General features: G+C 43.9%; 1 protein-coding gene across 2 annotated transcripts; it reads left to right on the top strand.

The window, feature by feature from the left end:
* The first annotated feature begins 431 nt into the window (after positions 1-431).
* On the top strand, positions 432-25,870 carry KIN (Kin17 DNA and RNA binding protein). 2 transcript variants are annotated; one of them, XM_077264497.1, is made up of 13 exons: positions 432-724; positions 4,867-4,961; positions 5,370-5,413; positions 6,860-6,982; positions 9,248-9,429; positions 13,133-13,181; positions 18,821-18,878; positions 18,967-19,093; positions 19,454-19,504; positions 21,626-21,694; positions 21,836-21,935; positions 22,209-22,309; positions 25,588-25,870. In XM_077264497.1, the coding sequence occupies exons 1-13, from the start codon at positions 611-613 to the stop codon at positions 25,648-25,650; spliced, it is 1,176 nt and encodes a 391-aa protein (XP_077120612.1). In that variant the 5' UTR covers positions 432-610; the 3' UTR covers positions 25,651-25,870. The 2 variants fall into 2 exon arrangements, with proteins under 2 accessions (XP_077120612.1, XP_077120613.1); XM_077264498.1 differs by having other exon boundaries at positions 531-724; positions 18,970-19,093.
* Positions 25,871-27,863: the final 1,993 nt, after the last annotated feature.

The raw sequence follows: 27,863 nt of genomic DNA, 5'->3' as shown, positions 1-27,863 counted from the left end.
TCTGCGGTAAATCCGAGGGTAATCCGCAGGTAAAACGCACTGTGTTTTACCCTCGGATTTTTCAAAAACGGTGCGGAAAAATCCGCACACCAATCCGCAACGTGGGCACATAGCCTGCCTTATAGGACGGTTTGTGCCGCTTTTGGGCAGAACCAGCCAGAAAAACAGCAGTGTGCAGGGAAAAGTGCCCGGTTACACGGACCGAGGAGAGACCTCACCACGGCCGGTGCTTCGGGGGGAAGACATCTAATACATGGGGGGTGACACCCAGGGGAGATGCCCGCCCCCGCCGCACTGTATTCTATGGTGAAGCCCTGTGTCAGAAAGGATCAGAGCCCACATCTCTGTACAACCCGCCCGGAAATCCCGGGATGCACCCGCCCCATGTACAGCGCTGACTGAGAATGTGGCACTGTGCTTCTGATACAGGCCCAGTAATCTTACTACAGATGAGAGCAGACTGCAGACAGGTCACCACTGCCCACTACAAAGATGGCGGCCTTGTCTCACACGAGCCACCCCCGGAAGTGACGATTGCTTCGCGTGTTTACGCCAGTGAATCACATCGTACGGAAATAGTTCCACCAGCAGCCGGGATCCGTGCGGCGCTATGGGCAAGGCGGACTTTCTGACACCGAAGGCGATCGCCAACCGAATTAAATCGAAGGGGCTACAGAAGTTACGATGGTACTGCCAGATGTGCCAGAAGCAGTGCCGGGACGAGGTGAATGCCATAGGACGTGAGCCCCTGTGGGCCCTATAATAAGTGTGCCCCCGTGGGCTGGCTGCGGGTTCTGTAGGACATGTGCCCCCGTGGGCTGGCTGCGGGTTCTGTAGGACATGTGCCCCCGTGGGCTGGCTGCGGGTTCTGTAGGCTGTGTGCCCCCGTGGGCTGGCTGCGGGTTCTGTAGGCTGTGTGCCCCCGTGGGCTAGCTGCGGGTTCTGTAGGCTGTGTGCCCCCATGGGCTGGCTGCGGGTTCTGTAGGCTGTGTGCCCCCGTGGGCTAGCTGCGGGTTCTGTAGGCTGTGTGCCCCCCGTGGGCTGGCTGCGGGTTCTGTAGGATGTGTGCCCCCCGTGGGCTGGCTGTGGGTTCTGTAGGCTGTGTGCCCCCCGTGGGCTGGCTGCGGGTTCTGTAGGATGTGTGCCCCCCGTGGGCTGGCTGTGGGTTCTGTAGGCTGTGTGCCCCCCGTGGGCTGGCTGCGGGTTCTGTAGGACGTGTGCCCCCCGAGGACTGGCTGCGGGTTCTGTAGGCTGTGTGCCCCCGTGGGCTGGCTGCGGGTTCTGTAGGCTGTGTGCCCCCGTGGGCTAGCTGCGGGTTCTGTAGGCTGTGTGCCCCCCGTGGGCTGGCTGCGGGTTCTGTAGGATGTGTGCCCCCCGTGGGCTGGCTGTGGGTTCTGTAGGCTGTGTGCCCCCCGTGGGCTGGCTGCGGGTTCTGTAGGACGTGTGCCCCCCGAGGACTGGCTGCGGGTTCTGTAGGCTGTGTGCCCCCGAGGACTGGCTGCGGGTTCTGTAGGCTGTGTGCCCCCGTGGGCTAGCTGCGGGTTCTGTAGGCTGTGTGCCCCCCGTGGGCTGGCTGCGGGTTCTGTAGGATGTGTGCCCCCCGTGGGCTGGCTGCGGGTTCTGTAGGCTGTGTGCCCCCCGTGGGCTAGCTGCGGGTTCTGTAGGCTGTGTGCCCCCGTGGGCTAGCTGCGGGTTCTGTAGGCTGTGTGCCCCCCGTGGGCTGGCTGCGGGTTCTGTAGGCTGTGTGCTCCCCGTGGGCTGGCTGCGGGTTCTGTAGGACGTGTGCCCCCCGTGGGCTGGCTGCGGGTTCTGTGGGACGTGTGCCCCCCGTGGGCTGGCTGCGGGTTCTGTGGGACGTGTGCTCCCCGTGGGCTGGCTGCCAGCTCTGTGGGACGACTCCCGTGTTCTCCATGCCAGTCAGCGGTGATGTGACCACATGTATGTGCATTACACACTTTTACTAACTGACTTGATGGCCGCACTTCTCTGAATTCGCTTCTACTGACAGAATCCAAGTGAGTCTAGTAGACATGTGACATTTTGCTTGGTGAGCTAGAGGGATTCCACAGGACTGACCTAGTGATGACCTGTCCATGGGGTACACTGTCAATATGACATCGCTGGGGGTCCAATACTCAGCAACTCCCCCAATATCTGTTCCAGCAGTGGCTGCGTTTGACACTGCAGCCCCGCTATTGCCTTTGGCAGTGCAGCCCCACTATTGCCTAGTGGCTATTGCCGAGTACTGCAGTCTGTCTCCCGATCAAGTGACCCGAAGCCCTCCGACATCATATTGATGACATTTAAATAGATCATTAGTAGTTCAGTCTTGGGCAACCCCTTTAAGACTTGTATGCAGCTGCTCGGCCATGAGAAGCCCCCAACACACGTTTTGTGCTGATGTTGGTGCCAGAGGAGGTATGGAGTCTGCGGTTGTTGAGTACAGAGCGTTAGCGTTTACGTGGTCCCATTGAGTAGCTGTAGTTCCTAAGCGCTTCCACTTTCTAAGGCTATGTGCACACGTTGTGGACTGACCGCTGCGGATCCGTAGCAGTTTTCCATCAGGTTTACAGTACCATGTAAACCTATGGAAAACCAAATCCGCTGTACCAATGGTGTGGAAAATACAGCGCGGAAACGCTGCATTGTATTTTCCGCAGCATGTCAATTCTTTGTGCGGATTCCGCAGCGTTTTATACCTGCTCCATAATAGGAATCCACAGGTGTAAAACCACAGGTGAAATCTGCACAAAAACGCAGGTAATCCGCAGGTATTTTACCTGCGGATTTTTCAAAAACGGTGCAGAAAAATCCGCACACGAATCCGCAACGTGGGCACATAGCTTAGGCTGTGTGCACACATTGCAGATTTGACTGTGGAATTTTCTGTGCAGATTCTGAATTTCTTGGCAGAAAACGCAGGTCAGAATCTGCGCCTTTTTTTGGTATGTGCACACGTTGCAGATTTTTGTGCAGATTTCTTCCTTTTTTTCCCCCTTGCAGATTTCTATAATGGATTGGGTGCAGAAACGCAGCAGATCTGCAAAAAGAAGTGACATGGTCCTTTTTTGAATCTGCTGCGTTTTCCGTGCAGATTTTTCTGCACCATCAGCACAGCATTTTTATTGTCCCCTTGATTTACATTGTACTGTAAATCACTTGCAGATCTGCAGCGTTTCTGCGTTGAAAAAAAAGCTGCAGATCTGCAGGAAATCTGCAACGTGTGCACATAGCCTTATAATCCTGCTCACAGCTGAATATGTGATATGGGAGAAATGCCATGTACTGACTTGACTGCTGGGATTATACATCTGCGGTGATGGGAGTGAATGGGGAAAAAAAGAGCCCAGAGAGGGGTAATAAATTTCAAAACTACAACTCTCCTCTGGCTGTGGCGCCCCTGCTCCTCACTCAGTACTGCATGTTGCAGTCTCCTAGCACCACCATCTGGCGGGGGCGTCACATGACTGCTGCAGCCAATCGTTCTACTGCCTCCTGACTGTCCTCTAGGGGGTCTTAATAGGAAGAATCGAGGATTTCAGTGCAGAGATATGCCCCTGCTAGAATGTGACCACAGAGGATTTCAGATTCCACATTGTCCAGCATTTTTATTTGATATTACCTGTGCAGAGGTGCCACTAATCTAAGCTCCCTGCTCCAAATATTATACTTACCATCCACCATCTTTATGTCTTATCGCCGCCCCTCCGGTTGTCTTCTGCTACTTGTGGCCTGCCGGATGGCTCCAGTATTTGCTGGGTGATCTAGAATCACAACTTAATGCTAGTCTGAGGGCCTCATTCTGGCCGTCATAGTCTTATACTGAGAGTTGGTGACTGTTACCTCTCACTTCTGGTCAGTCAGAAGTTGCAAACACAAGATGGCGCGTCACTGGGAAGAGCAGACAACTATGGCTGGTAAGTATAATACTAGAGTCTGGAAAGTTTGATTAGTAGCCCCACTCCAGCGCTGAAAAAAAGAAACTGGAATGGTGCTTTTAAAGGGAATCTATCACCAGGTTTATTCTACCTCATCTGAGAGCAGCATGATGTAGGCAAAGAGACCCTGAATCCAACGATGTATCACTTAGATTACTGGGAGCAGCCGGTCTCACACAACCAGTTTTTAGATGAAGCATAAAGTAGGTAATCTCACCCGCACCACAGCTTTCTATGTGCACTGTCTATTAACAGTGAGCTGCTAATCACAGGAGGGGGCGTGTTCGGACCAGGGCTCATTAGGAGCACACAGCCTAATAAGTGACATGTCGCTGAATTCTGTGTCAGCCTCTATCTCATGCTGACAGATTGCCTTTAAGCTCCGTTCCCATGATGAGTTTTTGATGCTGTAGAATTTCTGCACCTATTATGTATGTTAGGTTACTTGAGTTTGTTAGTGCATTTCTTTTTTTTCATGACGCCATTATTTTTCTTTTTTGTGCGTCATGCTTGAAATAAAGTTGCTTTGTGTTTGACACTTCCTTGAATTTGGATTTGACAAAACTTTATTGATATAGGCATATGCGGATTACATGCATTTTTCATGCTTTTCTGCAGCAGAAACGTGCTATAACTGTATGTGCAGCTTTTTACCTGCAGCCAATGTAAGTACAATGCCATCTTTAAAGAAACTTGTTTGGGGAAAAGTCAGGAGATGAGAATGGGGCCTTGCAGCCATCCTTTCATTGGTATCCCTGATGCTTGGGAATCATGGGGTCACTGTTGCTGGACCCCTCTATTCTCATGGTTTTATGAACAGTTTGCTTTTGGACATTACTAGATATGTTTTGTTGTTGCCTTATGTTTTCCATATCCGAAGCTGCCTCATTTGTTAAAAATGATCATTTTCTGTTTTATTTCTCCCAAGAATGGCTTCAAGTGTCACTGCATGTCCGAATCCCACCAGAGACAGCTGCTGCTTGCGTCCGAGAACCCCCGGCAGTTCATGGATTACTTCTCGAAGTGAGTAGTTACAACACAGATTGGTGGATTTAAAGGGCTCGTCTTCCTAAATCGGCTGCCATGTTTCCTTATCATAGAGAAGTATACGGTCTGGCTGTAGCACTGTCCATACCCCAGCAAAGCTAAAAGGGGCCTCTGCCTTTTCCACTACACCCTATATTGTCTGATGCTCCCGTGTGTCCACAGCTTTGTGTCAATGCCATCCTGGTTATAGTTAGACGGGTGAGTGTAGGACTTCTCATTGTTCTTTTCCTGCCCTCAGTATTACTTGTATTTTCAAGTCTTGAGTCTATAGAAATGTGTGAGTTTTTAATGTAATATTCTCATCACTATATTCATGTACATGTAAGTATCTACTGCATTTGTAAAATCAGTATTTGACTATTTTCTTCCTTTTTTTCTTTAAAGTGAATTCCGCACGGAATTTTTGGAACTTTTAAGAAGACGCTTTGGTGAGGAACGTTTCACATTTATCTGTAATTACAAGGGTCATATCACCATTTAAAAAAGAAATTGCTGATTTTCCCTGTAACTGGGGCTGGCATATTAAATCTGGTTACCGAGCAAATTCAGCTTCCTGCTTGAACACTAATGCTGATATGGGTCTGCTAGGACCCAGCAGCCCCGACTCCTTTTTTGCTCTCCAGTGATCACCTGATCGCTGGGTTCGGAGGAGGAAGAACTGTCAGTTCTTCCTCATCTGTATGTGCGGCTTGTGTTCGCCGCGTGTATACAAAGATAAGGAAGGCAGAGATAGTGGTAAACCCTCAATGGTGAGTACATTGTGGTCTGACAACAATCTGCATACTTTGCAGTCACGTTTTAGAATGTCATTACGGAGTAGTATGTGGACCGCCTGGATGTTTAAAGGGAACCTGTCACCCCCAAAATCGAGGGTGAGCTAAGCCCACTGGCATCCGGGGCTTATCTACAGCATTCTGGGTGAGTATAATCTAACCTCTTTTTCTTTTAGGATACATCGGGGCTTATCTACAGCATTCCAGAATGCTGTAGATAAGCCCCTGATGCTGGTGGGCTTAGCTCACCCTCGATTTTGGGGGTGACAGGTTCCCTTTAAAGTCTGAGTGGTCTGGAATAGCTGACTCTAGACCATTGGCTGCACCCAACTGAGTTTTTACTCCTACCATATCATAAATAGTGAGAGCTGGAAAAGGTGGAATAGCAGATAGGAATGTAGCAAATTAGAAACATGAAATGTCTAGAAATATTTCGGCCTGGAGGACGTAGAATGACTCTTGAGTCTGCAGACTGAAGTTAGATGTAAGCCTAAAACTAGATTTCACATGTTGTGTATTTTCATATAGTGCCCAGATGTAGTCGTTATTTGAGATTAGAGCAGTGCCAAAGGATGTGTGCCATTATTACTAATCGTTAGTCACCTTCCGGATGGTACTGAGATCGTAGGTGTGATGCCACAATCTAATTCCCTTGTTCTGCATTGTCACAGACCTTTTAAACAATGCATCTGATTTGTTGTGGAAAAATTGTCCAAAACAACAGTGTAACCAGACTATCAACAACTAGTTAATCACTGTCCTTCTCTTCGGACGGTGTGTGTATTTTATAGTATACATTGAAACAAGTTAAGGAAAATTCCCAGCACCATCTGATGATAAAATCTTAACTTGCAAGGACTAAGGATCGCATCTGATCTGAAACGCGTCGGCTGATTTACTGCTGGCTCTTTGTCTGGATTATGTTTGTGGCTATTTAATAAAGAAAAGTGAAGATTTTATAGAAATCAGTGCTGGAAATTCTCCTTTGCTTGCCGAATCCATTGCTGTGTTCTGTGCACCTTTCTGCTGGTTACAGAGCTGGGCTATATATTAAGACCATCAATGTTTTTTTTTTTTTTGTTTTTTTTTTTTGTTTTAAAGGAACAAAGCGGGTGCATAATAACATTGTGTATAATGAGTACATCAGTCATCGAGAACACGTCCACATGAACGCAACACAGTGGGAGACGCTAACAGACTTTACCAAGTGGCTGGGAAGAGAAGGTAAGTGCTTTACTATGACTTTTTTTCTGTCCATCATCCTAACCAGTCTCATTGTCCTCTCGACTTTACAAAATGACAATTGATGAAACCTACACTAGATAGTACAGAAGCACTCCCATCGCTACTTTTCCACTAAATGTGATTATATGTGCATGTAATGTGGTGTGATCTCAGATGTGTGAGCCGGGAGTCTCTTTCATAATGTAACCCTATGGAGCCGCGTTCTGATGCTTCAGGGTGACACAGCTCAGCATGGCCCGGACGGTCTGCAGGGGAGTGATGTCACTGTGAAGAGGAGAGAGTGGCGCTAGGTGAGTATACACTCATACTACATGCATATACACACACTTAATACAAAATATAGATGGGAGTGCTTCTTCTTACAAAATATACCTGAATTCACATTTATTTATTTTTTAATAAATGGAGCCTGCCTTCTATATCACTTGTATGAACAACCTATTGATTTCAATCCTGCAGCATAATATACCTAGTGGCAATAACTGAGACAGTCTTATTCCTGCTGCTCATGGTCCTGGCAATGTCACTCAGCTGCCAGACTCCCTTCATGCCGTAACCAATTTCTGTCTCCCCCCTTCTTCCATAACTGTTGTAATTTACTGTCCCCACAGCCATATGAGGCCTTGTTTTTTGCAGGACAAGTTGTACTTTTGAATGACCCCATTCATTTTATCATGTGATGCACTGGAAAGTGTGAACAAAACTTCCAATTGCATTGAAATTGCAAAAAAAGTGAAATTCCACAATTTTTTTTATATTATTTTTTTTTTTACCATATTCACTAGACTGTAAAACTGACTTGGCACTAAAATACTCCAGTTCAATATGATTACACAGATACTAAACACATAGTTTTTGTGTATGGCTACGTTCACATTTGCATTGTTGGGCGCAGTGTCGTCGACGCATACCGACGCATGCGTCATGCGCCCCTATCTTTAACATGGGGGGGGCGCATGGACATGCGCCGGTATGCGTTGTATGACGCATGCGGTTTTTTGGCGCACCAGACAGGGCGCGGACGACGCTACAGGTTGCAGTTTTGATGCGTCACATTTCCGAAGAAAAACGCATGCAACGCACCTGCGTCGTAAATGCGCCAAAAAAACACATTAGTGTCTATGAAAATCGCATAGGGCGCAGTTGCCTGCATTGAGCCGCGTTTTTTGACGCATGCGCCTTTTGACTAAATGTATTTTGGGGGGGGCGTTTTGGATCTTCAATTGTATAGGACAACGCATGCGTCAAAAAACGCTGCGTTGTGTATGCGTTTGACATGCGTTGTGCGTATCCCTTAATACCTTATTGTCTACAAATATCCTCATTTGTCCTGCACGAGGGTACTAATTCGTCCTTATAGCATTGTCCTGTATGTAAACCAGATCAAATTCATGACCTCTGAACATATGTATATGTAAATACAACAACAACAGGCTAATCAAAACGAAGGAGCCCAATAATTAGGTCCCTTAATATATATAATCTTACAGTATGTTTCCTTGAATGCATCTATGCTGCTAAATATACATGTGCATGCACACATAAATACATGGGCTTAACTTCGGGGTAGGTGTTGCTTTCAGGGAAACATCTGGTTCTCTCTCTCCCTCTCCCCCTCTCTCCCTCTCTCTCTCTCTCCTCTCTCTCTCTCTCTCCTCTCTCTCTCTCTCTCTCTCTCTCTCTCTCTCTCTCTCTCTCTCTCTCTCTCTCTCTCTCTCTCTCTCTCTCTCTCTCTCTCTCTCTCTCTCTCTCTCTCTCTCTCTCTCTCTCTCTCTCCCTCTCCCCCCTCTCTCTCTCCCCCCTCTCTCTCTCCCCCCTCTCTCTCTCCCCCCTCTCTCTCTCCCCCCTCTCTCTCTCCCCCCTCTCTCTCTCCCCCCTCTCTCTCTCCCCCCTCTCTCCCTCTCTCCCTCTCTCCCTCTCTCCCTCTCTCTCTTCTCCCCCCCCCCCCCCCCGATAATAAGCCCATGTATAGATTATGACTAACTTTAGTTCCTCACACAAGCAAGTAGATGGAAGCAGCATTGTACAGGGAAGACTTGGAAATGACTCAGCTCATTGGGGTCACATGTTGGAACTCCCACCGATCATAAAGCAATCACATATTCTAGCAATATGCCATCACTTTTTATAATCGTTTTTTTCCAGATTATCATCATCTTTTGTTTAATCTCTCCACCCTAAACATAATAACTAGGTTTTGCTTGGTCTGTCTAATCCTCCTTGTTGCTTTATACCTCTTCCTAGGTGTATGTAAAGTGGATGAAACACCAAAGGGTTGGTACATTCAATACATAGACCGGGATCCAGAAACCATCAAGAGACAACAAGAGCTAGAGAAAAAGAAGAAACAAGATCTCGATGATGAGGAGAGGACAGCTAAATTTATCGAAGAGCAAGTTAAAAGGGGCCAGACCGAAAAAGAGGAGGTAAATGTACCCCCAGAATTTCTGCATGTAATGGGGCTGTCTCAGGACATTTTATCCACAAGTCGTCTGCTCCTTCCTTCAGATTGGTGCAGTGACAGGAGAGATGGCAGAGCACGTGTGACTCTCTCCATTAACGATATAGCCCAGACTTAGCTGTGGGGGTTGGGAGCCCACTGATCTAAAGACTGACCAGAACTTCATCCTTTAGTCATTTTAGGCATACATAATGGGGATGCTATGCTAGAAATGGCTGTCAATGGGTTATCCAGCTTATTACGCTATTAGGGATTTGTGAGTTAATGGTAGAGCTTTGGCCAGGATCCTCATATTGTAGTCAGTGTAGAGCAGTGGCAAAGATTATTTCACTCCTATCCCGTCCTGCATTACACAGGCAGAACATCCCATTGAATGGGGTCTGCGTAATTCTTAATGCCTCGGATTAGTGATCAGTGAACGTGCTCGGACAAGGTGTTATCTGAGTATGCTCGGGTGCTAACCAAGTGTTTTCGGAGTGCTCAAAAAATAGGTTCGAGTCCTCGGAGCTGTATGTCTCGTGGCTGTTAGACAGATGCAACACATGGAGTGATTGCCTAACAGCCATGAGAAATGCATTCGTGGGGACGCAAACATATTTTTCGAGCACATTGAAGTCCCTCTGTTAGCACACAAGCATGCCCAGATAACACCTTACCCCAGCACATTCACTCATTACTACCTCTGATTAGTGACACAATAGAATAGCATGTCTGGTAAGGCTCAATAAAATGACACACGTCCATGTAAAAATTCTAAGATCTTGATCTAGACAAAGTGCCAAAACCCTATGAGGCAGATGCTAATAGCCCCATATTACGGAACAATGTCTTCCCATCTCCACACATGACATTCAGAATAATTCCCTGGATCAGCGTCCATCACAGAATCCAGTGCCCATAACCTGTAATATTCACCCATTCCCTGAACCCCCTTCACCCCTTGGCCATTTTGTGTTTGTTTTTTTTCCTCCCCATCTTCCAAGAGACATAACTTTTTTATGTTTGTGTCAATATAGCCGTGTGGTGGCTTGTTGTTTGTGGGACGAGTTGTACTTTTGAATTACACCATTGATTTTACCATATAATGTACTGGAAAGTGGGGGGAAAAATAAAATACGGTGAAATTGCAAAAAAGTGCAATTCCACAATTTTTTTTTTAAATTTTCTTAATTTACAATGTTTACTATATGATAAAACTGACCAAGCACTATAAGGGTATGTGCACACGTATTTTGGAGCTCTGCGGATTTCTCCGCAGCAGATTTGTGAAATTCGCCGGTAAAAGGCACTGTGTTTTACCTGCGGATTTATTGTGGAATTAGTGCGGATTCCCCTGCGGTTTTACACCTGCGGAAACCTATTGAGGAACAGGTGTAAACCGCTGCGAAATCCACACAAAGAATTGACATGCTGCGGAATATAAACCGCAGCGTTTCGGCGCGGCTTTTTCCGCAGCATGTGCACTGCGGATTGCGTTTCCTATAGGTTTACATTGTACTGTAAACTCATGGAGAACTGCTGCGGACCCGCAGCTGCGGAATCGCTGCGGATCCACAGCAAAATCCGCAGCGTGTGCACATAGCCTAATTCTACAGGTCAGTACAAGTATGCAGATACCAAACATATATAGTGTTTTTTTTTGTCTTGTTTTTATATGTAAATGGTGAAAAATTTGGAAATTTGCATGGAAACATTTTTTTTTTTTTTTTTGCGCCATAAGTCGACGTTTTTACTGTTACCATTTTGGAATAGATACGATCTCCTTTTATTGCAATGTTGTGGTGGCGGCCAAAAGACCCGTGATTCTGGCGGGTTTGTTTTTTTTCGTTACGCTGTTTACTGATCGGATTAATTTATTTTATGTTTTGATAGATCAGACATTTTTTATCGCAGTGATACCGAATGTGTATTTTTTTTTTTTATACATTTTTTTTTTATTATTATTATAATGGGGCAAAAGGGTGTAATTTGAATGTGGGTTTTTTCCATATTTTTTTTTTTTACCATTTTTATTTTTTTTAACTTTATTCAATAGTCCCTTTAGGAGACTTGAAGCTATGATTGTCTGATCACCTGTGTTATACATAAGGCCTCACACGTCCAGATAATTCCGGTACCGGAGTTATCCGTGTCTGTGTGCTCACGTGGCACATCAGTGTGGCACACGTGCGGCAGCCGTGTGCCGACTGGGTACCACACGGACCGTGCAGGAGAGATGGCGCTACAGTAAGCGCTGTCCCCTGCTTTGGGTGCTGAAGCCGCCATTCATTTCTTCTCTCCAGCAGCGTTCGCTGGAGAGAAGGAATGAAAAATCACTTTTTTTTTTTTTTTTGCGGTTGAAATAAAGTTCCCGGTAACCTCCCACCCCCTGTGCGCCCGCCCGCTGGAAATAAAGTACTCACCCAGCTCCCTCGATGCTTCCTCTCAGCGTCGCAGCTTGTCCTGTATGAGAGGTCACGTGGTGCCGCTCATTACAGTGATGAATATGCGGCTCCACCCCTATGGGTGCGCTCCCACGAACACTGACATGTCTCCGTGTTTTTCAAACGGACACATCATCCGTGAAAACACGCTGACATGTGCAGAGACACATTGATTTTAATGTGTCTACGTGAGTCAGTGTCTCCGGTACGTGAGAAAACTGTCACCACACGTACCGGAGCCACTGACGTGTGAAACCGGCCTAACAGGGCTTCAGCACGGCTATGCATTGCAGAAATCATGATCTCCTATGAACGCCGGCTGGATGAATGACGCACTGCCGGCTGGTGCCTGTTAAAATCCCGCTGTCAGTGATTGACTGTTAAAGGCACATGATGACTGCTTAAATTAGTCGTCATGTGCGGGGAAAGAAGCCCACAGAGTGTAAGCCCACATCAAAGTCAGGGACACAACATATGACGTAAACATACGTGATGTCATGAAGGGTTAATAACCTTGGTCGCTCTTCTCTGCAGCCACTGTAGTTCATCCATGTCCTTATAATCATTATTTTTATATTGCGCTAACATAACCCGCAGGGCTTTACAGTTTGCACACATTATCATCGCTGTCCCCGAGGGGGCTCACAATCTACATTCCCTATCAGTATGTCTTTGGAATGTGGGAGGAAACCAGAGTACCCGGAGGAAACCCACGCAAACACGGGGAGAACATACAAACTCTTTGCAGATGTTGTCCTTGGTGGGATTAGAACCCAGGACTCCAGCGCTGCAAGGCTGCTGTGCTAACCACTGAGCCACCGTGCTGCCCTACACTGGAAACCATAACTGTACACAGTTTTCTAAGTGTGGCTGCACTGGTGACTTGTATAGAGGCTAACCTGATCTTGTCATGAGCATCTATGCCTCTTTTAATGTATCCCATTATCCCATTATTTGATTAGCCCCATTGGCAGCAGCAATTCAGGAAAACTTTTTTAGTCTTGGAATATCTTGAAAATATGTGGTAGTAATTAGGATATTTGGGGGCTACTTAATTGTTTAAATTCTTTTTGACCCCAGTTGTTGACATCCTTTCAGCCCAAGTAGAACCCTTGTGATATAATGTTATCAGTGCTGCATCTGATTTATAGTCCCAATATATATAGTCCTCGCTATAGTCCAGAGCAGCAGCGTTGAAGAATTTGGTTTGGGGCATGTTGTAAATTTGACTCTTTGCATTTACAGGAGACCCCTGTCTACACAGGGTTAAATAGAGAAAACGAGGAAGAGAAAGGTATGTTTCCATTACTTTTGATCTTTGCTTTTTTTTTTTTTTTTTTTAAAGGGTATGTTCCCACAGTAAATTCTGCATACATAAGGGTATGTTCCCACAGACAGTAAATTCTGCATACATAAGGGTATGTTCCCACAGACAGTAAATTCTGCATACATCCGCAGCATCCAACCCGCAGCGTCTAGATGTTACAGTATAGTGGATGGGACTATGTGTGCACCGTCACTAGTCTCCGCAAGATAAATTTCACCCATACAATGTTTTGGCGCGGTGATTCTGCACGGTTCAATGAACACGTACGGAATTACCTGCGTTCAAAAGTCGGCAGCTCTTTGGCTGCAGCGGACATGTGCTTCTTCCAAAGCGCTGCCCATTACTGACCATGGGGACGTAGTCTGTGTTCAAAATAATCCCTGACCAATTGAGTTTTCCCTTTTGACGTAACCACAGGTGCAAAGAACTCTTAGGCTATGTGTTCACGTTTCATATTTGCTTGCAAAAATTTCTGCAAGGTTTCTGCATCTCTTGGCAGAAAAACGCAGCTAGAAATACATGCGTTTTTGCATGGTTTTTTTCATGCGTTTTTGTAAATCCATAGAGCTAAATAAAGATATATTATTTAAAAAAAATTGTGATGTCATTTTCTTGTTCAACCTCTTCAGCCAGATACCCTCATTAACCCCTTTCTGACCTCGGACGGGATAGTACGTCCGAGGTCAGATCCTCCGGCGGTGAGCCCACATCAAAGCCAGGACATGTCAGCTGTTTTGAACAGCTGACATGTGCGCGCAATAGCGGCGAGTGGAATCGCGATCCACCCGCCGCTATTAACTAGTTAAATGCCGCTGTCAAACGCTGACAGCGGCATTTAACTACCGCTTCCGGCCGGAAATGAGCGCATCGCCGACTCCCGTCACATGATCGGGGGTCAGCGATGTGTCAGGATAGTAACCATAGAGGTCTTTTAGACCTCTATGGTTACTGATGCCGGTTTGCTGTGAGCGCCACCCTGTGGTCGGTGCTCATAGCAAGCCTGTAATTAAGCTACATAGGAGCGATCTGATGATCGCTCCTATGTAGCAAAGCCGATCAGGCTATGCCAGCTTCTAGACTCCCATGGAGGCTATTGAAGCATGGCAAAAGTAAAAAAAAAAATGTTTAAAAAAATATGAAATAAAAAAAATATTAAAGTTTAAATCACCCCCCTTTCGCCACAATAAAAATCAAATATACACCTATTTGGCATTACTGCGTTCAGAATCGCCCGATCTATCAATAAAAAAAGATTAACCTGATCGCTAAATGGCGTAGCGAGAAAAAATTTAGAAATGCCAAAATTACGTTTTTTTGTGTCTGCGACATTGCATTAAAATGCAATAATGGGCGATCAAAATAACGTATCTGCACCAAAAAGGTATCACTAAAAACGTCAACTCGGCACGCAAAAAATAAGCCCTCACCCGACCCCAGATCACGAAAAATTTAGATGCTATGGGTGTCGGAAAATGGCGGAAATTTTTTTATTTTTTTTTTTAATCAAATTTTGGAATTTTTTCACCACAGATAAAAAATTAACCTAGACATATTTGGTGTCTATGAACTCAAACTGACCTGGAGAATCATAATGGAGGGTCACATTTAGCATTTAGTGAACCTAGCAAAAAAGCCAAACAAAAAACACGCATGGGATTGCACTTTTTTTTTGCAATTTCACCGCACTTGGAATTTTTTTCCCATTTTCTAGTACACATCATGGTAAAACCGCTCAAAAACGTTCAAAAGTACAACTCGTCCCGCAAAAAATAAGCCCTCACATGGCCATATTGACGGAAAAATAAGAAAGTTATGGCTCTGGAAAGGAGGGGAGTGAAAAACAAAAACGGAAAATCCCAAAGTCATGAAGGGGTTAATATTAAATACACACACACACACGCCTATGTAGGAGCATTAACATAATTAACCTACATATGCTGTAACAAAAAAGCAGATATCTGCGTGAAATGCAATATCTGTATGTATATATATATATGTGTGTGTATATATATATATGTATATATATATATATATATATATATATATACATACACATACACACATACATATATATATATATATATATATATATATATATATATATATATATATATATATATATATATATATATATATATATATATATATATATATATATATATATATATATATATATATATATATATATATATATATATATATATAATTTTTTTTTTTTTTTTTTTTTTTTTTTTTTTTTTTTAAATTGTGTGGGCTCCCACATCATTTTAACAATCAGCAGAGGGAAAGCTGAGGACTAATATTAATATTCTGGAAGGAGCCAATAGCCAAAGGTTCCCAGGCTATTAATTACTTTTCTTTAGTATTCCATTGTGTTTTTGGAGCATTTACGCACGTCAAAAAACACCGCAAAAACGCATCATATACACATAGCCTTACTCTAATATCTACAGTATGTATGTTGAGAGAGCTGTGCTTTTATACTGAAACCTCTGTTCAGTTTGTAAATGGATGTGGCTGCACCTCGCCTTGAGGAAAGTGGATCAAAAATCTTTGTATTTGTAATAACTGGCACATTCTGTGGATATGCCGTTATTAAACATTTAAAGGGAATCTGTCAGTAGGGTCACCCTTCCTAAGCCGTCTATATGAACTTGTGGAGCATAGGAAGCTGGATAAAGTGAGATCTGTGATCTGAAGTCTTATTATAGAGAAATTCTTTTTTTTTTTTTCTTACATGTGAATGAGCTGTTGGGGATTATGGGCCGGACACTGATCTGCATGAGAATCTGCCTCTGGAGATTACTGTACATCAGAGGGAGTTACCAGTGTGAGTACATCGGACTGCACTCAGGTGAAATCTGAGTGCCGTCCGATGTTTCACATGTACCCATAGATTTGTATGGGTGCGGTGATCTGAATACCGGACCACTTGCAGCATGCTGTGAGTGTTTTCCCATCCCGAATCCGTATTAGAAAATAATCCCTGATCTGCATTGCTCATAGAGTAACATTGGGCCCAGTGCTATGCGATTAAACATCAGCGAGCACTCGGCTGTGTTAAACGCCAGTGTATATAGTCAGGAGAGCAGAGAGCGGCCATTACATGTCACACATGTAACCCCTCCTTTCATTCATAAGAACAGCTGATTTACATGGGCGAAATATATGGCTTTCTATGGAATAACAGACAAGTTGCACTCTGTGGTGCTAAGGCATGGAAATAAAATCTGAATAGCATTCCTGCTCTAGATTAGAATTGCTAAGAATCTCCACTGTTTTCTTATCTAGAGCAGTATTGCACTTCATAGTTCATATGTTACTTATTTGCATTCTTTAGCACTACAGAGTGCAACTTTATTTGTTGTATATAGACATGGCTGCTCCTAGTTCACAGCTGTACACACCAGTCAGTTTTTTGCTATTTCTCTGGAATAAAACATCAGATCGCAGATATCAAGATATAATTTCATCCATTTTCCTATGACCACGTGCCCATATAGACGGCATAGGAGGCTTGATCCTATTGACAAATTCCCTTTAAATCACCTCCATTTCATATGCAATGGTGATGTGTGTGCGTGTGTGTGCGTGTGCGTGTGTGTGCGCGTGTGTGTGTGTGTGTGTGTGTGTGTGTGTGTGTGTGTGTGTGTGTGTGTGTGTGTGCGTGTTTCCTATTCCCTGTGTGTTTAGTATATCCAGAGACGTCGTTCCTCCTGCCCTTTCCATACAGCATAACAACGATTGGTGGTATTTAATAAGCAACCCCCATCCCCAAACCTCTCTTTCTTGGCTTCTCTTCTGGCTTTCTGCTTTAGCATGGAGTATGCTGGTGACTAGTGTTGAGCGATACCTTCCGATATTTGAAAGTATCGGTATCGGATTGGATCGGCGATATCCAAAAAATATCAGATATTGCCAATACCCGATACCAATACAAGTCAATGGGACACAAATATCGGAAGGTATCCTGGATGGTTCCCAGGGTCTGAAGGAGAGGAAACTCTCCTTCAGGCCCTGGGATCCATATTCATGTAAAAAATAAAGAATAAAAATAAAAAATATGGATATACTCACCCTCGGACGGCCCCTGGCTGTCACCGCTGCAAGCGTCTGCCTCCATTCCTAAGAATGCAGAGTGAAGGACCTTCGATGACGTCGCGGCTTGTGGTTGGTCGCGTGACCGCTCATCTGACCGCTCATGCGACCAATCACAAGCCGCAACTTCATCGCAGGTCCTATACTCACTGCATTCTTAGGAACGGAGGCTGCCGGTTACACCGCTGAGGTCCAGGGTCTGTCGGAGGGGTGAGTATATCCATATTTTTTATTTTTTTTCTTTATTTTTTACATGAATATGGATCCCAGGGCCTGAAGGAGAGTCTCCTCTCCTCCAGACCCTGGGAACCATACGCACCGCACACGCCTGGGAACTTATAGGAACTTCCGATATCACAAAAATATCGGAACTCTGTATCGGAATTCCGATACAGCGAATATCGTCCGATACCCGATATTTGCAGTATCGGAATGCTCAACACTACTGGTGACTGATGCCACCAGCTGTGTCTGACATCTCTATTCACTCGACTAGGGCTTGGCCACCTTCAGCAATCCAGCATGTGAAACTACAACTCCCAGCATTTCCAGAGAACCACAGTTTGTCTGGTGTCTGGACATGTTGGGCGTTGCTTTCACAACAGCTGGAGTGTTTGCCGCTCTTTGCACTAGATTGTGCCGACATCTTACTACAGAAAGGGAACCTGCCATGTTGTACATATGGTCCGATCTGTAGGGGAGAAGCAGGACAATGTGTGTGGGAAAAATCAGTATAACTTGTATTTTATTCATTGGGATCCCTGGTGTTTGTATATTAGTCCAATGGGCGGTCCTGATCAGTGAGTGACAGTTATCACAATCATACGGGGAGCTGTCAGTCACTATATAGGACTGCCCCCTGGACTCACACATATATAAACCTCAGGGGTTTCAGTGAAACTTTCCCACCAAAAATGGCCTATTAATCTGATCCGCTCCTCCTGCGCTGACATCCTGCCTGCAGATCAGATACCATTCTCAACATGGCAGGTTCCCTTTGAGCAGCAGTGTGAATATCATTGCCCTGAATACCGCCAGGAACACATTCATGCCTTTAAGGGTGTTAACACCTAACATCCCTGGTCCTATAAGAGAAGGGGTGTTGGGTGTATATCTAGCTATTCAACCCCAGTCATATATCCTATGACCGGTCATAACTTTGGTATCACATGTAGCGTTTGGCATCACTTCTTCTTAGGTCTCCTGCTGCCAACCTTTTGGTTTATTAACTTTACTAGGGTTTTTCAGGTCAGCGGGGCTTTAGTTTGTGTTTGTTTTGTTTGTTTTTCTTCTTTGTCTTCTTAGTCTTCCCACTTGACACACATTAAGAACTCTACAAATTATGTCAATCCTGACATGGAAATACAATTATGACCTTACTTTTTTTTTTTTTTCCAACGCACTTTCTTTTTCAGAACAAAACCATAGACTGATATTGTAAAGATTTTCCTCTTCCTTGTATATTTGGCCAGTAACTTAGTGTTTCATTTTTGTTTTTACTCCTCAAGTGGTATTTAATTTGGGCAAAGGAGCAAGTACATCAGGACAGTCGTCTTCGAAGTCCAGGTGAGATTTTTCTTCTGACTGTTTTTTAGAAGTGGATGTTTCCAAGATGCACGTCATCTGGGGCTTACCTCCCTATTTGATTCTCCAGCAGCAGTTCATTAGCGGCCAATGCACTGAAATCCGCTACACTGCCTGGGCCTGTAAAAAGAAAAGATGCAACGCCGGGCCAAACCAAAGAGAAGAAAAAGAAATCCGCTCTTGAGGAAATCATTGAGGTAAGTATGACTTGGTGTCTTACCGTTCTGACCGTGCAGGGAAACATCCATAGGTTCTTTCACTGTGAATGATTGAAGTTAGCGCCCACTTGGCTCTGTGCAGCATCTGCATGATCGCTGCCATCCCTGCTGTAGTCCTGTTCAGCATCTGGGTCATTGTCTGTGGTACTGAATGCATTGAGCTGGGGGCAATCACTGGCCTCATTCAGATCCATCTGCCACTGGCTCCTCTAGCCCGGTACACGGAAAGGACATGACCATCGTCGTAATCTGACATGTTACATATAGGGATGGGTTCACAGTCTCTCCTGGGACTCCTGGTCTTTTCCACTGATATATAACTTTGTTTTTTATATATAGATGGAAGAGAAGAAAAAGAAAACTGAGCGAACAGACTTCTGGTTGCAGCCGGTAAGCAGCCCATTCAGTCTCCTGTAGTTCATGTATGATCTTCACGATGTCGAGGGATCATGATACGACTTTCAACACTTGTGATTCGAATCCTAAGATTAGAGTTTAGATTTTGGCATCCTATTAGTGTTGGTCCGGTTTCACAGCTTAAACCAAGAATGATGACTTGTAAAATCCTATATATAAATCCTTGTAGTATTACAGCGTATTATTTAGAAACGGTGACTTAAAACCAAGTCCTAGGTCCTTCCTGGTGAAACTGGAGGTACTAACTAAAACACAGAATCTTACCTTTCAAATGATACCTGGCTCAAAACTGTAGTTACAAGATTTAGGGTAGCTCTTCTGACGTTAAGAAGCAGGACAGGAAGTCTTATACCCTGATTTCATGCTTTTTTGATCTGTAATCTGAAAACAGTATGAGGTAGGGGTAAAACACAGATTTGAGCGATCTCTCTTATCAAGCTTCATGGTTTTGTTTGTTTGCAATGATTGTTTTAGCGTCAGTAGTTTATCATTGCTGGACATGGCGGCATGTGCATGCTAGTGTGACATGCCCTCTCCTGAGATGGGCGCCTTACTGTCTATGGACACTGTATATACAGAGCCTGGTGTGGGTGGGATTAGCTTCCTCAGCTCTGCTGTATTGTTAAATCTAAAAGCTCTGATTGTGTGAGAACGGCTGCACCCAGTAATCTAAGCGATACATCTTTAGATTCAGCTTCTCTTTGCCTACATCATGCTGCCCTCAGATTTGGTAGCAAACACCTGCTGATAGATTCCCTTTAAGGGAAGAAAGAAGGCATCAAGTGATTACAGGAAGTGGGGGTGAGAAGTAGGGAGGGAAAATATTCAGGAACTTGTTATCACCCTACTTGCCAATAAGAGGGGATATGCTCTTTGTCACATATAAGGGGATCTTTGTCATTGTAGTGCTGTTTATTAACAACTTAGTTTTCTGATCTGTTCAATTCTGGTAACCACGTTAAGATATGATGAGATTTAGACATGGCATATACACAAACACTACATATAATGGACTGCTATTTTAGTAGGATTGATGAAGCTAAGTTTCTCCTTGGCTCAGACACAAACATGCTATTTTATACAATTTGAACAGTGCGTCACACTTAAATGCAGAATTGTATTTAAAGACATGAGTGGCCTTTATATAATGTATAAGGTGTCTGCTTCCAGAAAATATTTAGATATAGCAGTATAATATTTTTATTTTCTGACTTGGTTGATTTGTGAATGTCAAGTGTTGCCTTCGTATAACAAAAGGGTTATATTGCTCTTATAGTGTGTGTTCTATATAACTTGTTATTCCAACTGATGGTAGATTATTCATTAATTTTAACTGTTTGCTTGGTATGTATTTGGTGAATGCTTACAGTTTCTGCAATATACCGTATTATTAGTGGATGTATGTGTGCTCAGTTCTATTTAAAGGCATCGAGTGTCTCTAAATGTTCCCTATGATTGCCATACTGAATGTTAAAGGTGTTTTCTGGTTCCAGAAAAGTCCTGTCTTCTGGCTACAGTTTGTTTAAAAAACAAATACAATTTTAAAAATGTGTTTTACTCACCCTCCCCTGGTCCAGCACAGAGCTCCTGGTGTCACTTATTGTTTGCAATGCTGATATCACCCCAACAGCAATGTAACCAGTCTGTGAACTCACCGGCTTGTTAATGTAGGCAGAGCCGCTAAGGCTAAGTTCACACTTGCGTTTGGCTGGTCTGTGGATGGCTGCGTACTTCCTCCCTTAAGCTCTGCCTACTTCCGCATGTGTCCTGCGTACCTTTCTTTAACATTGGGTACGCAGGGACATGCGTTGTATGCGGATGCTTCTGCATGCGGCATTTTAACGTGCCCGCCAACCACACAGGAACGCAACATGTGTCCGACCAGCCAAACGCAAGTGTGAACCCGGACATTGGCTATCAATGTGACATCACCACTGCAGACAATAATGGACAACCAGAGCCGCAGTAGCGACTCGATCAGGATCCGCACAGTGTGAGTAAAAACTGAAGAGGGATTTTTCCGTCTTTAACATGGTCTGTAACTCTACTGTACTTCTTCTTTTATTTACTGTTTGGTTTTAATTTACTTTTTAGGAAATTGTTGTGAAAATTGTAACAAAGAAGTTGGGGGAGAAATATTACAAGAAAAAATCTGTAGTGAAGGTAAGGCAGTTGTTTCCGGTTAGGTTGGACTTCACGTGAATTTGTCTCCTACTGTGATCATATGGCACAGTACACTGTAATAAATGGCTGAAGCTTGCTTCTGGAGAGCTTGACATGTCCACATATGTATTTCTTCTTTAGGAGGTGATTGATCGGTACACGGCAGTAGTGAAGCTTATTGATTCAGGAGACAAATTGAAGCTGGATCAGACCCATCTAGAAACGGTCATCCCTGTTCCAGGTGAGCGTGCTCTACCTCACTGATGTCACTTCTGGGAGTCCCCGCTATGCAAACTCTGGCTTACTTGGCGTCTTTTTAACCAGAATAAGGAAACATTAATAATTCATTAAAATAAAAGTTGTACAATTTACATATAGAGATGGTGGAATAAGAAAATGGCCACATGCCCAGGTGAAAGTTAAATTATGATCTGCCAGGCAATCTTGTCATTGTGGAGGTTTCTTACATAGCTTAGATAAATGGTAATGATTGATCCTTGACTTTATATACTAGGGAAGCAAGTTCTAATCCTCAATGGGGGATACAAAGGAAACTTCGGCATCCTGGAAAGTATAAATGAAAAAAGCTTTTCTGCTACAATAGTCATCGACTCGGTAAGTGTGCATGGATGGGGTAATGTCCGTAAGATGGGGTAATGTCCGTAAAGCGCTGTGGAATTAATGATGCTATATAAGTGAGTAAAATTACTGTTACTGAACTTGTAAATGTATCTATGATCAACCCCATCCACACATTTGAACTTACTATTCCGTCCAAGTAGGAGACATTCAAAGGGAACCTGTCACCCCCAAAATCGAAGGTGAGCTAAGCCCACCAGCATCAGGGGCTTATCTACAGCATTCTGGAATGCTGTAGATAAGCCCCTGATGCTGGTGGGCTTAGCTCACCTTCGATTTTGGGGGTGACAGGTTCCCTTTAATCAATATGCCATGACCAAGCATCCTCATGCTCATACAGGCTGCTATGTAATAGACCACTGGGAACCCACTTGAAATGTCGGGATCATGGAAACACTATTCCCAACCATTTCTCTTTAGATGCTGTTGTTTATCGTCCCCCATTCACATTAGACTTATGGCGGCTGATCCCATTGATATCAGCAATACTCTAATATGTAATAGGGCGCCGACCAACTGATGGATCTGGTATGTCCGACTGCCAAATGCTCCGTTCTCCCTTAAATAAGCCACCCATAGAAATGCCTATCGGAGGCTTTTTCATAGACAATACACGAGCGCTCGGCCGTGCAAGCACTCCTGTGTGTGAGAGAGACTGTCAAAATGGCCAAAGTATCGTTTAACCAACGTCCACATAACGCATATAGGTATCATTATAACTTATACACGTTGAAGATGTTTATAATCAGCCTGTTATGCACAATCGCTGATTGTTAATGGGTTGCCATGGCTGCCAGGGGCCTCAGAAAGGTCTGCCATAACAAAGCCTATAAGGCTGTTCCTCTGTGTATCGCTAAAAGGTCATAATGCTTGTAACATGTACATTCCAAAACATTAATAATATGATCAAGAGATCTCCGCTTCAAGCCTCCTCGTGGGGCTACAATAAATTGTGAAATAAAATTATAAAGTTGAAAACTGTTACCGTAAAAAATAAATACAAAAAAATTTATTAAAAAAAATCCATTAGAGAGGTTTTTGGGATGGAGGGTGGAATCCAATCAAAGAATATATCAAATCTCGCAGAAGGGTCTTTCCTCTCTCAACGAGCTACAAGACGAATGTCCTACTCGTACACTATCTTGGTTAGAGTATGAACAATTAAAATCATTTGTCAGACGAATTTCTGGTGGAGAGAGACCATCACCTTCTCTGACACAGTTTGAGAGGATATTCGCCCAGCAGACACCCCCATCGCATCAGATTTCTCTTGTGTACAAATTGCTAAACGAGGAGACTTCAACAGTTATCCCGGGATATATTAGAGCGTGGGAGGCGGAAATGGGATGCACATTTACTGAGCGGGAAATCACATCGGCATACCGCTGCGCTCATGGGATGTATCCGGCCAGCCATGCCCAAGAGAAGAATTTCAAAATTCTTACTAGATGGTACCAATATCCTGTGAGGTTGCATGCCGTATTCCCCTCGGTGGCGGATGGGTGCTGGCGCTGTGGGAACGCAAGGGGAACTTTGTTCCATATTTGGTGGCAGTGTCCAGGGATAAAGAGTTTCTGGGGAGAAGTATTCTCGACTTACAATAAAATATCAGGAGAGGATATAAATCTTACTCCGCACATGGCCATCTTGTCCATGCTACCGGGACCAATAGCCAAACAAAAAAGTAGTCTCCTGAGGTTTTGCTTGACGGCAGCCCGCATGGTTATACCTAGACATTGGCGTACAACAAAAATTCCATCCATGATTGAATGGTTAACAGAATTCTCTCATATCCACCATATGGAGGAATTGTTTGCACAGGCTTTGGGTGATAACTCGAGGTACTTGTGGACATGGCAACCCTGGATTTTATTTAGAGACTCCGGGAGTTTTGGGGCTCTCATGGAGAAATGGGAGGTACTTTCCCGGCAGTGAGGTTTCTCCTTGGCTTTCCTGGGCTGGTTTCAGAGGGCTGCGGAGGCATGGTCCTTCCTTTCCCCTTCCCATTTTTCCTTTCTTTTTCCTCTTTTCTTCTTATCTTTCCTTTAAGTCTGACGTTATACCATAAGCAACCATAGATGCTGTCAGGGATAAATAATGATATATTGGGCGGATTCTATGGATAAATATAGCAATTGGAAATAGACTTCCGCTTAGCGAAATAATTATCGAAATGGGGCAACAGGTCGTGGACAATACGAGATGCTAAGAAAGAACAGAAGAGTTGAGCAAGGAACATATATGGCAATAACTAATAAATATGACTCTGTGATGATACCATATTTGCGTGAAGTAAAAACACGTACTATTTTGAGAAGTTTTGTAACTACTTTAGTCTATATGTATGTTTGTATTTGTGATATGTTGTACTATTTTAATACTTTAATAAAAGAGATTAAACACAAAAAAATCCATTAGACTACAGCTATAATGACAAAAGACTTACAAATTTTTTTAAAGTTACTTCATATGAAAAATAAAAAGGTTATGCGATGTGCCAACACAAAATGAAAAATAAAGAGCTTTGTGGATGTTTAATTTGCATTAGGAAGCAGGAGTCAATAAAAAAAAAAAAACCTGAAAAGTCAGTTGTTGTTTTTTTACTTTTATTCTGTTATGTTCTTTCTTCTATCTTCTTTCTGGCTGGGCCTTCCATTTATTAGGCACTATTATGGCGTGGGGCCAGCCTAGTGAATTGGAGTCACGTCCAGAGATGAAGATGGAAGAAAGAGCTGGTTGGAGGACCCATGGCGGGACAGGTCTGAAAGGACCAAGGAGCGGTGAGAATGACATTTTATTTGTTTTACTTTTTCTCTGCACTCCATAATCTAGCAAAATGGCAGCCAAATCGAGTAACTAAAAAATTAAGGCAAATTTTAATACTCCCCCCCCCCCCCCAAACGCTAATTTCTTCTGACCAGCCATCTCATCTCTATGAGGTGTCTGGACTTTCCCTTCATGTTGAGGATAGATGGCAGGTTACTAACAGATAATCCTTCACAGCAGCGGACTCCACCTAAATTGGAGGATCTTTGATAAGTAATTAATTATTTGCACAAGATAGATTCCCAAAATGTCCGTGTTATATTATTTTGCCATAAATGTATAGTTTTTTGGCAAGGTCTCCCTAGTAATGTAAAGAGTGTGCTGTCTGCTATCTTGTCTTATTATGAAATCTTGTTGGATGAAGACGGTTGATGTTGTACATAGGATTTAACAAGGATTTGTGACATTTTCTATATTTTCCATTACAGGGCCCACTCAAAGGCCGAAAGGTGAACAGCCTCCCATATGAGGATTTTTCCAAGGTGGCATGATTTATGCGATGCTGCCAGAAAAATACAAAACTCTACTGTGTCAGGGTTTTCCTAGATTGTATATGTGTATAGAGAATGTGCCGAGGAGGATGGTCTGCTAGCTGCAGCTTCAGTCTTTCTATTTCCTGGCTTCTGTGTCTTTATCTCTCGGAATATTCTTCACACTTGGAAAAGCTTTTTTGATGTTGGAGTATCCGGAAATAAAATTATTTTTACAAGAGCTATATGTATTTGTTTCATTTTCCCAACTATTTTTTTTTTTTGTATTTTATTTTGCTCGACTTTTTAAATGAAGTTTGCCATCCCTAACTGACAGTATAAACTTAGCGCATATCCTTGTTTGGAATATAAAACCCTCTAAAAATCGCACCCTTTTGTGTTCTAATCGCTGCCTGAGTATTAAAGGAATTGAAGCTTACACTATGTTCCAAATTATATGCAAATGACATTTTTCTCGGCTTTTCCTAAATGGTCGGTGCAAATGACAGTCAGTGTAATAAAAGTCATCACCCGTTAGCGTATACATCGAATTTTATTGAAGAAACCTCCCAATGATAATAGTATAATCTCCAAAATGAATAAAAACTTAAAATGCACTGTTCCAAATTATTAGGCACAGTAGAATTTCTAAACATTTGATATGTTTTAAAGAACTGAAAATGCTCATTTGTGGAATTTGCAGCTTTAGGAGGTCACATTCACTGAACAAAAAAGCTACCGTATATACTCGAGTATAAGCCGAGATTTTCAGCCCAAATTTTTGGGCTGAAAGTGCCCCTCTCGGGCATACTCACCTAGTCCCGGCGCTCCTGGCGCTCCCCCTGCCCGTCCCACGGTCTTCAGTGCCGCAGCTCTTCCCCTGTTCAGCGGTCACATGGTACCGCTCATTAAAGTTATGAATATGGACTCCACTCCCATAGGGGTGGAGCCGCATATTCATTTCTCTAATGAGCGGTAACGGTGACAGAGGAAGAGGCTGCGGCACCCGGAGACCAGCTGTCCGGGATAAGGAGCCAGGGACGCCAGGAGCAGGTAAGTATGTCATAGTCACCTGTCCGCGTTCCACACGCCGGGCGCCGCTCCGTCTTCCCGTCCTCTTGCTCTGACTGAACAGTCAGTGCGGAGAGATGCCGAGACGGGACGCTGAGGAGCTGCAAGCAAGAGAGGTGAGTATGTCATTTTTTTTTTTTTTTTTATTGCAGCAGCAGCAGCATTATATATTGCACAGATTTATGTGGAGCATCTATGGGGCAATAATGAACGGTGCAGAGCATTGTATATGGCACAGCTTTCTATGGAGCAATAATCAACGGTGCAGAGCATTGTATATGGCACAGCTTTCTATGGGGCAATAATCAACGGTGCAGAGCATTGTATATGGCACAGCTTTCTATGGGGCAATAATCAACGGTGCAGAGCATTGTATATGGCACAGCTTTCTATGGAGCATCTATGGGGCAATAATCAACGGTGCAGAGCATTGTATATGGCACAGCTTTCTATGGGGCAATAATCAACGGTGCAGAGCATTGTATATGGCACAGCTTTCTATGGAGCATCTATGGGGCAATAATCAACGGTGTAGAGCATTGTATATGGCACAGCATTCTATGGAGCATCTATGGGGCCATAATGAACTGCAGAGCATTATATATGGGGCAGCTTTATGTGGAGCATCTATGGGGCCATACTGAACGGAGCAGAGCATTATATATGGCACAGCTTTATGTGGAGCATCTATGGGTCCATACTGAACGGTGCAGAGCATTATATATGGCACAGCTTTATGTGGAGCATCTATGGGGCCATAATGAACGGTGCAGAGCATTATATGTGGTACAGCTTTATATGGAGCATCTATGGGGCCATAATGAACGGTATGGAGCATCTATTTTTAATTTTGAAATTCACCGGTAGCAGCTGCATTTTCCACCCTAGGCTTGTACTCGAGTCAATAAGTTTTCCCAGTTTTTTTGTGGCAAAATTAGGGGGTCGGCTTATACTCGGGTCGGCTTATACTCGAGTATATACGGTATTTAACTCCAAAACATCCTAACAGGCCAAGTTACATGTTAACATAGGATCCCTTCTTTGATATCACCTTCACAATTCTTGCATCCATTGAACTTGTGAGTTTTTGGAGAGTTTCTGCTTGTATTTCTTTGCATGAAGTCAGAATAGCCTCCCAGAGCTGTTGTTTTGATGTGAACTGC

This window comes from Ranitomeya variabilis, chromosome 5 (assembly GCF_051348905.1).
Source record: "Ranitomeya variabilis isolate aRanVar5 chromosome 5, aRanVar5.hap1, whole genome shotgun sequence".
NCBI classification, from domain to species: domain Eukaryota; kingdom Metazoa; phylum Chordata; class Amphibia; order Anura; family Dendrobatidae; genus Ranitomeya; species Ranitomeya variabilis.
This window is presented reverse-complemented; position numbering and strand designations above follow the sequence as displayed.

Coding starts and splice junctions, on each gene's coding strand:
- KIN (XM_077264497.1), top strand. CDS start 611: ATGGGCAAGGCGGACTTTCTGACACCGAAGGCGATCGCCAACCGAATT. Junction 725..4,866: donor AGAAGCAGTGCCGGGACGAG/GTGAATGCCATA, acceptor ATTTCTCCCAAG/AATGGCTTCAAGTGTCACTG. Junction 5,414..6,859: donor ACTTTTAAGAAGACGCTTTG/GTGAGGAACGTT, acceptor TTTGTTTTAAAG/GAACAAAGCGGGTGCATAAT.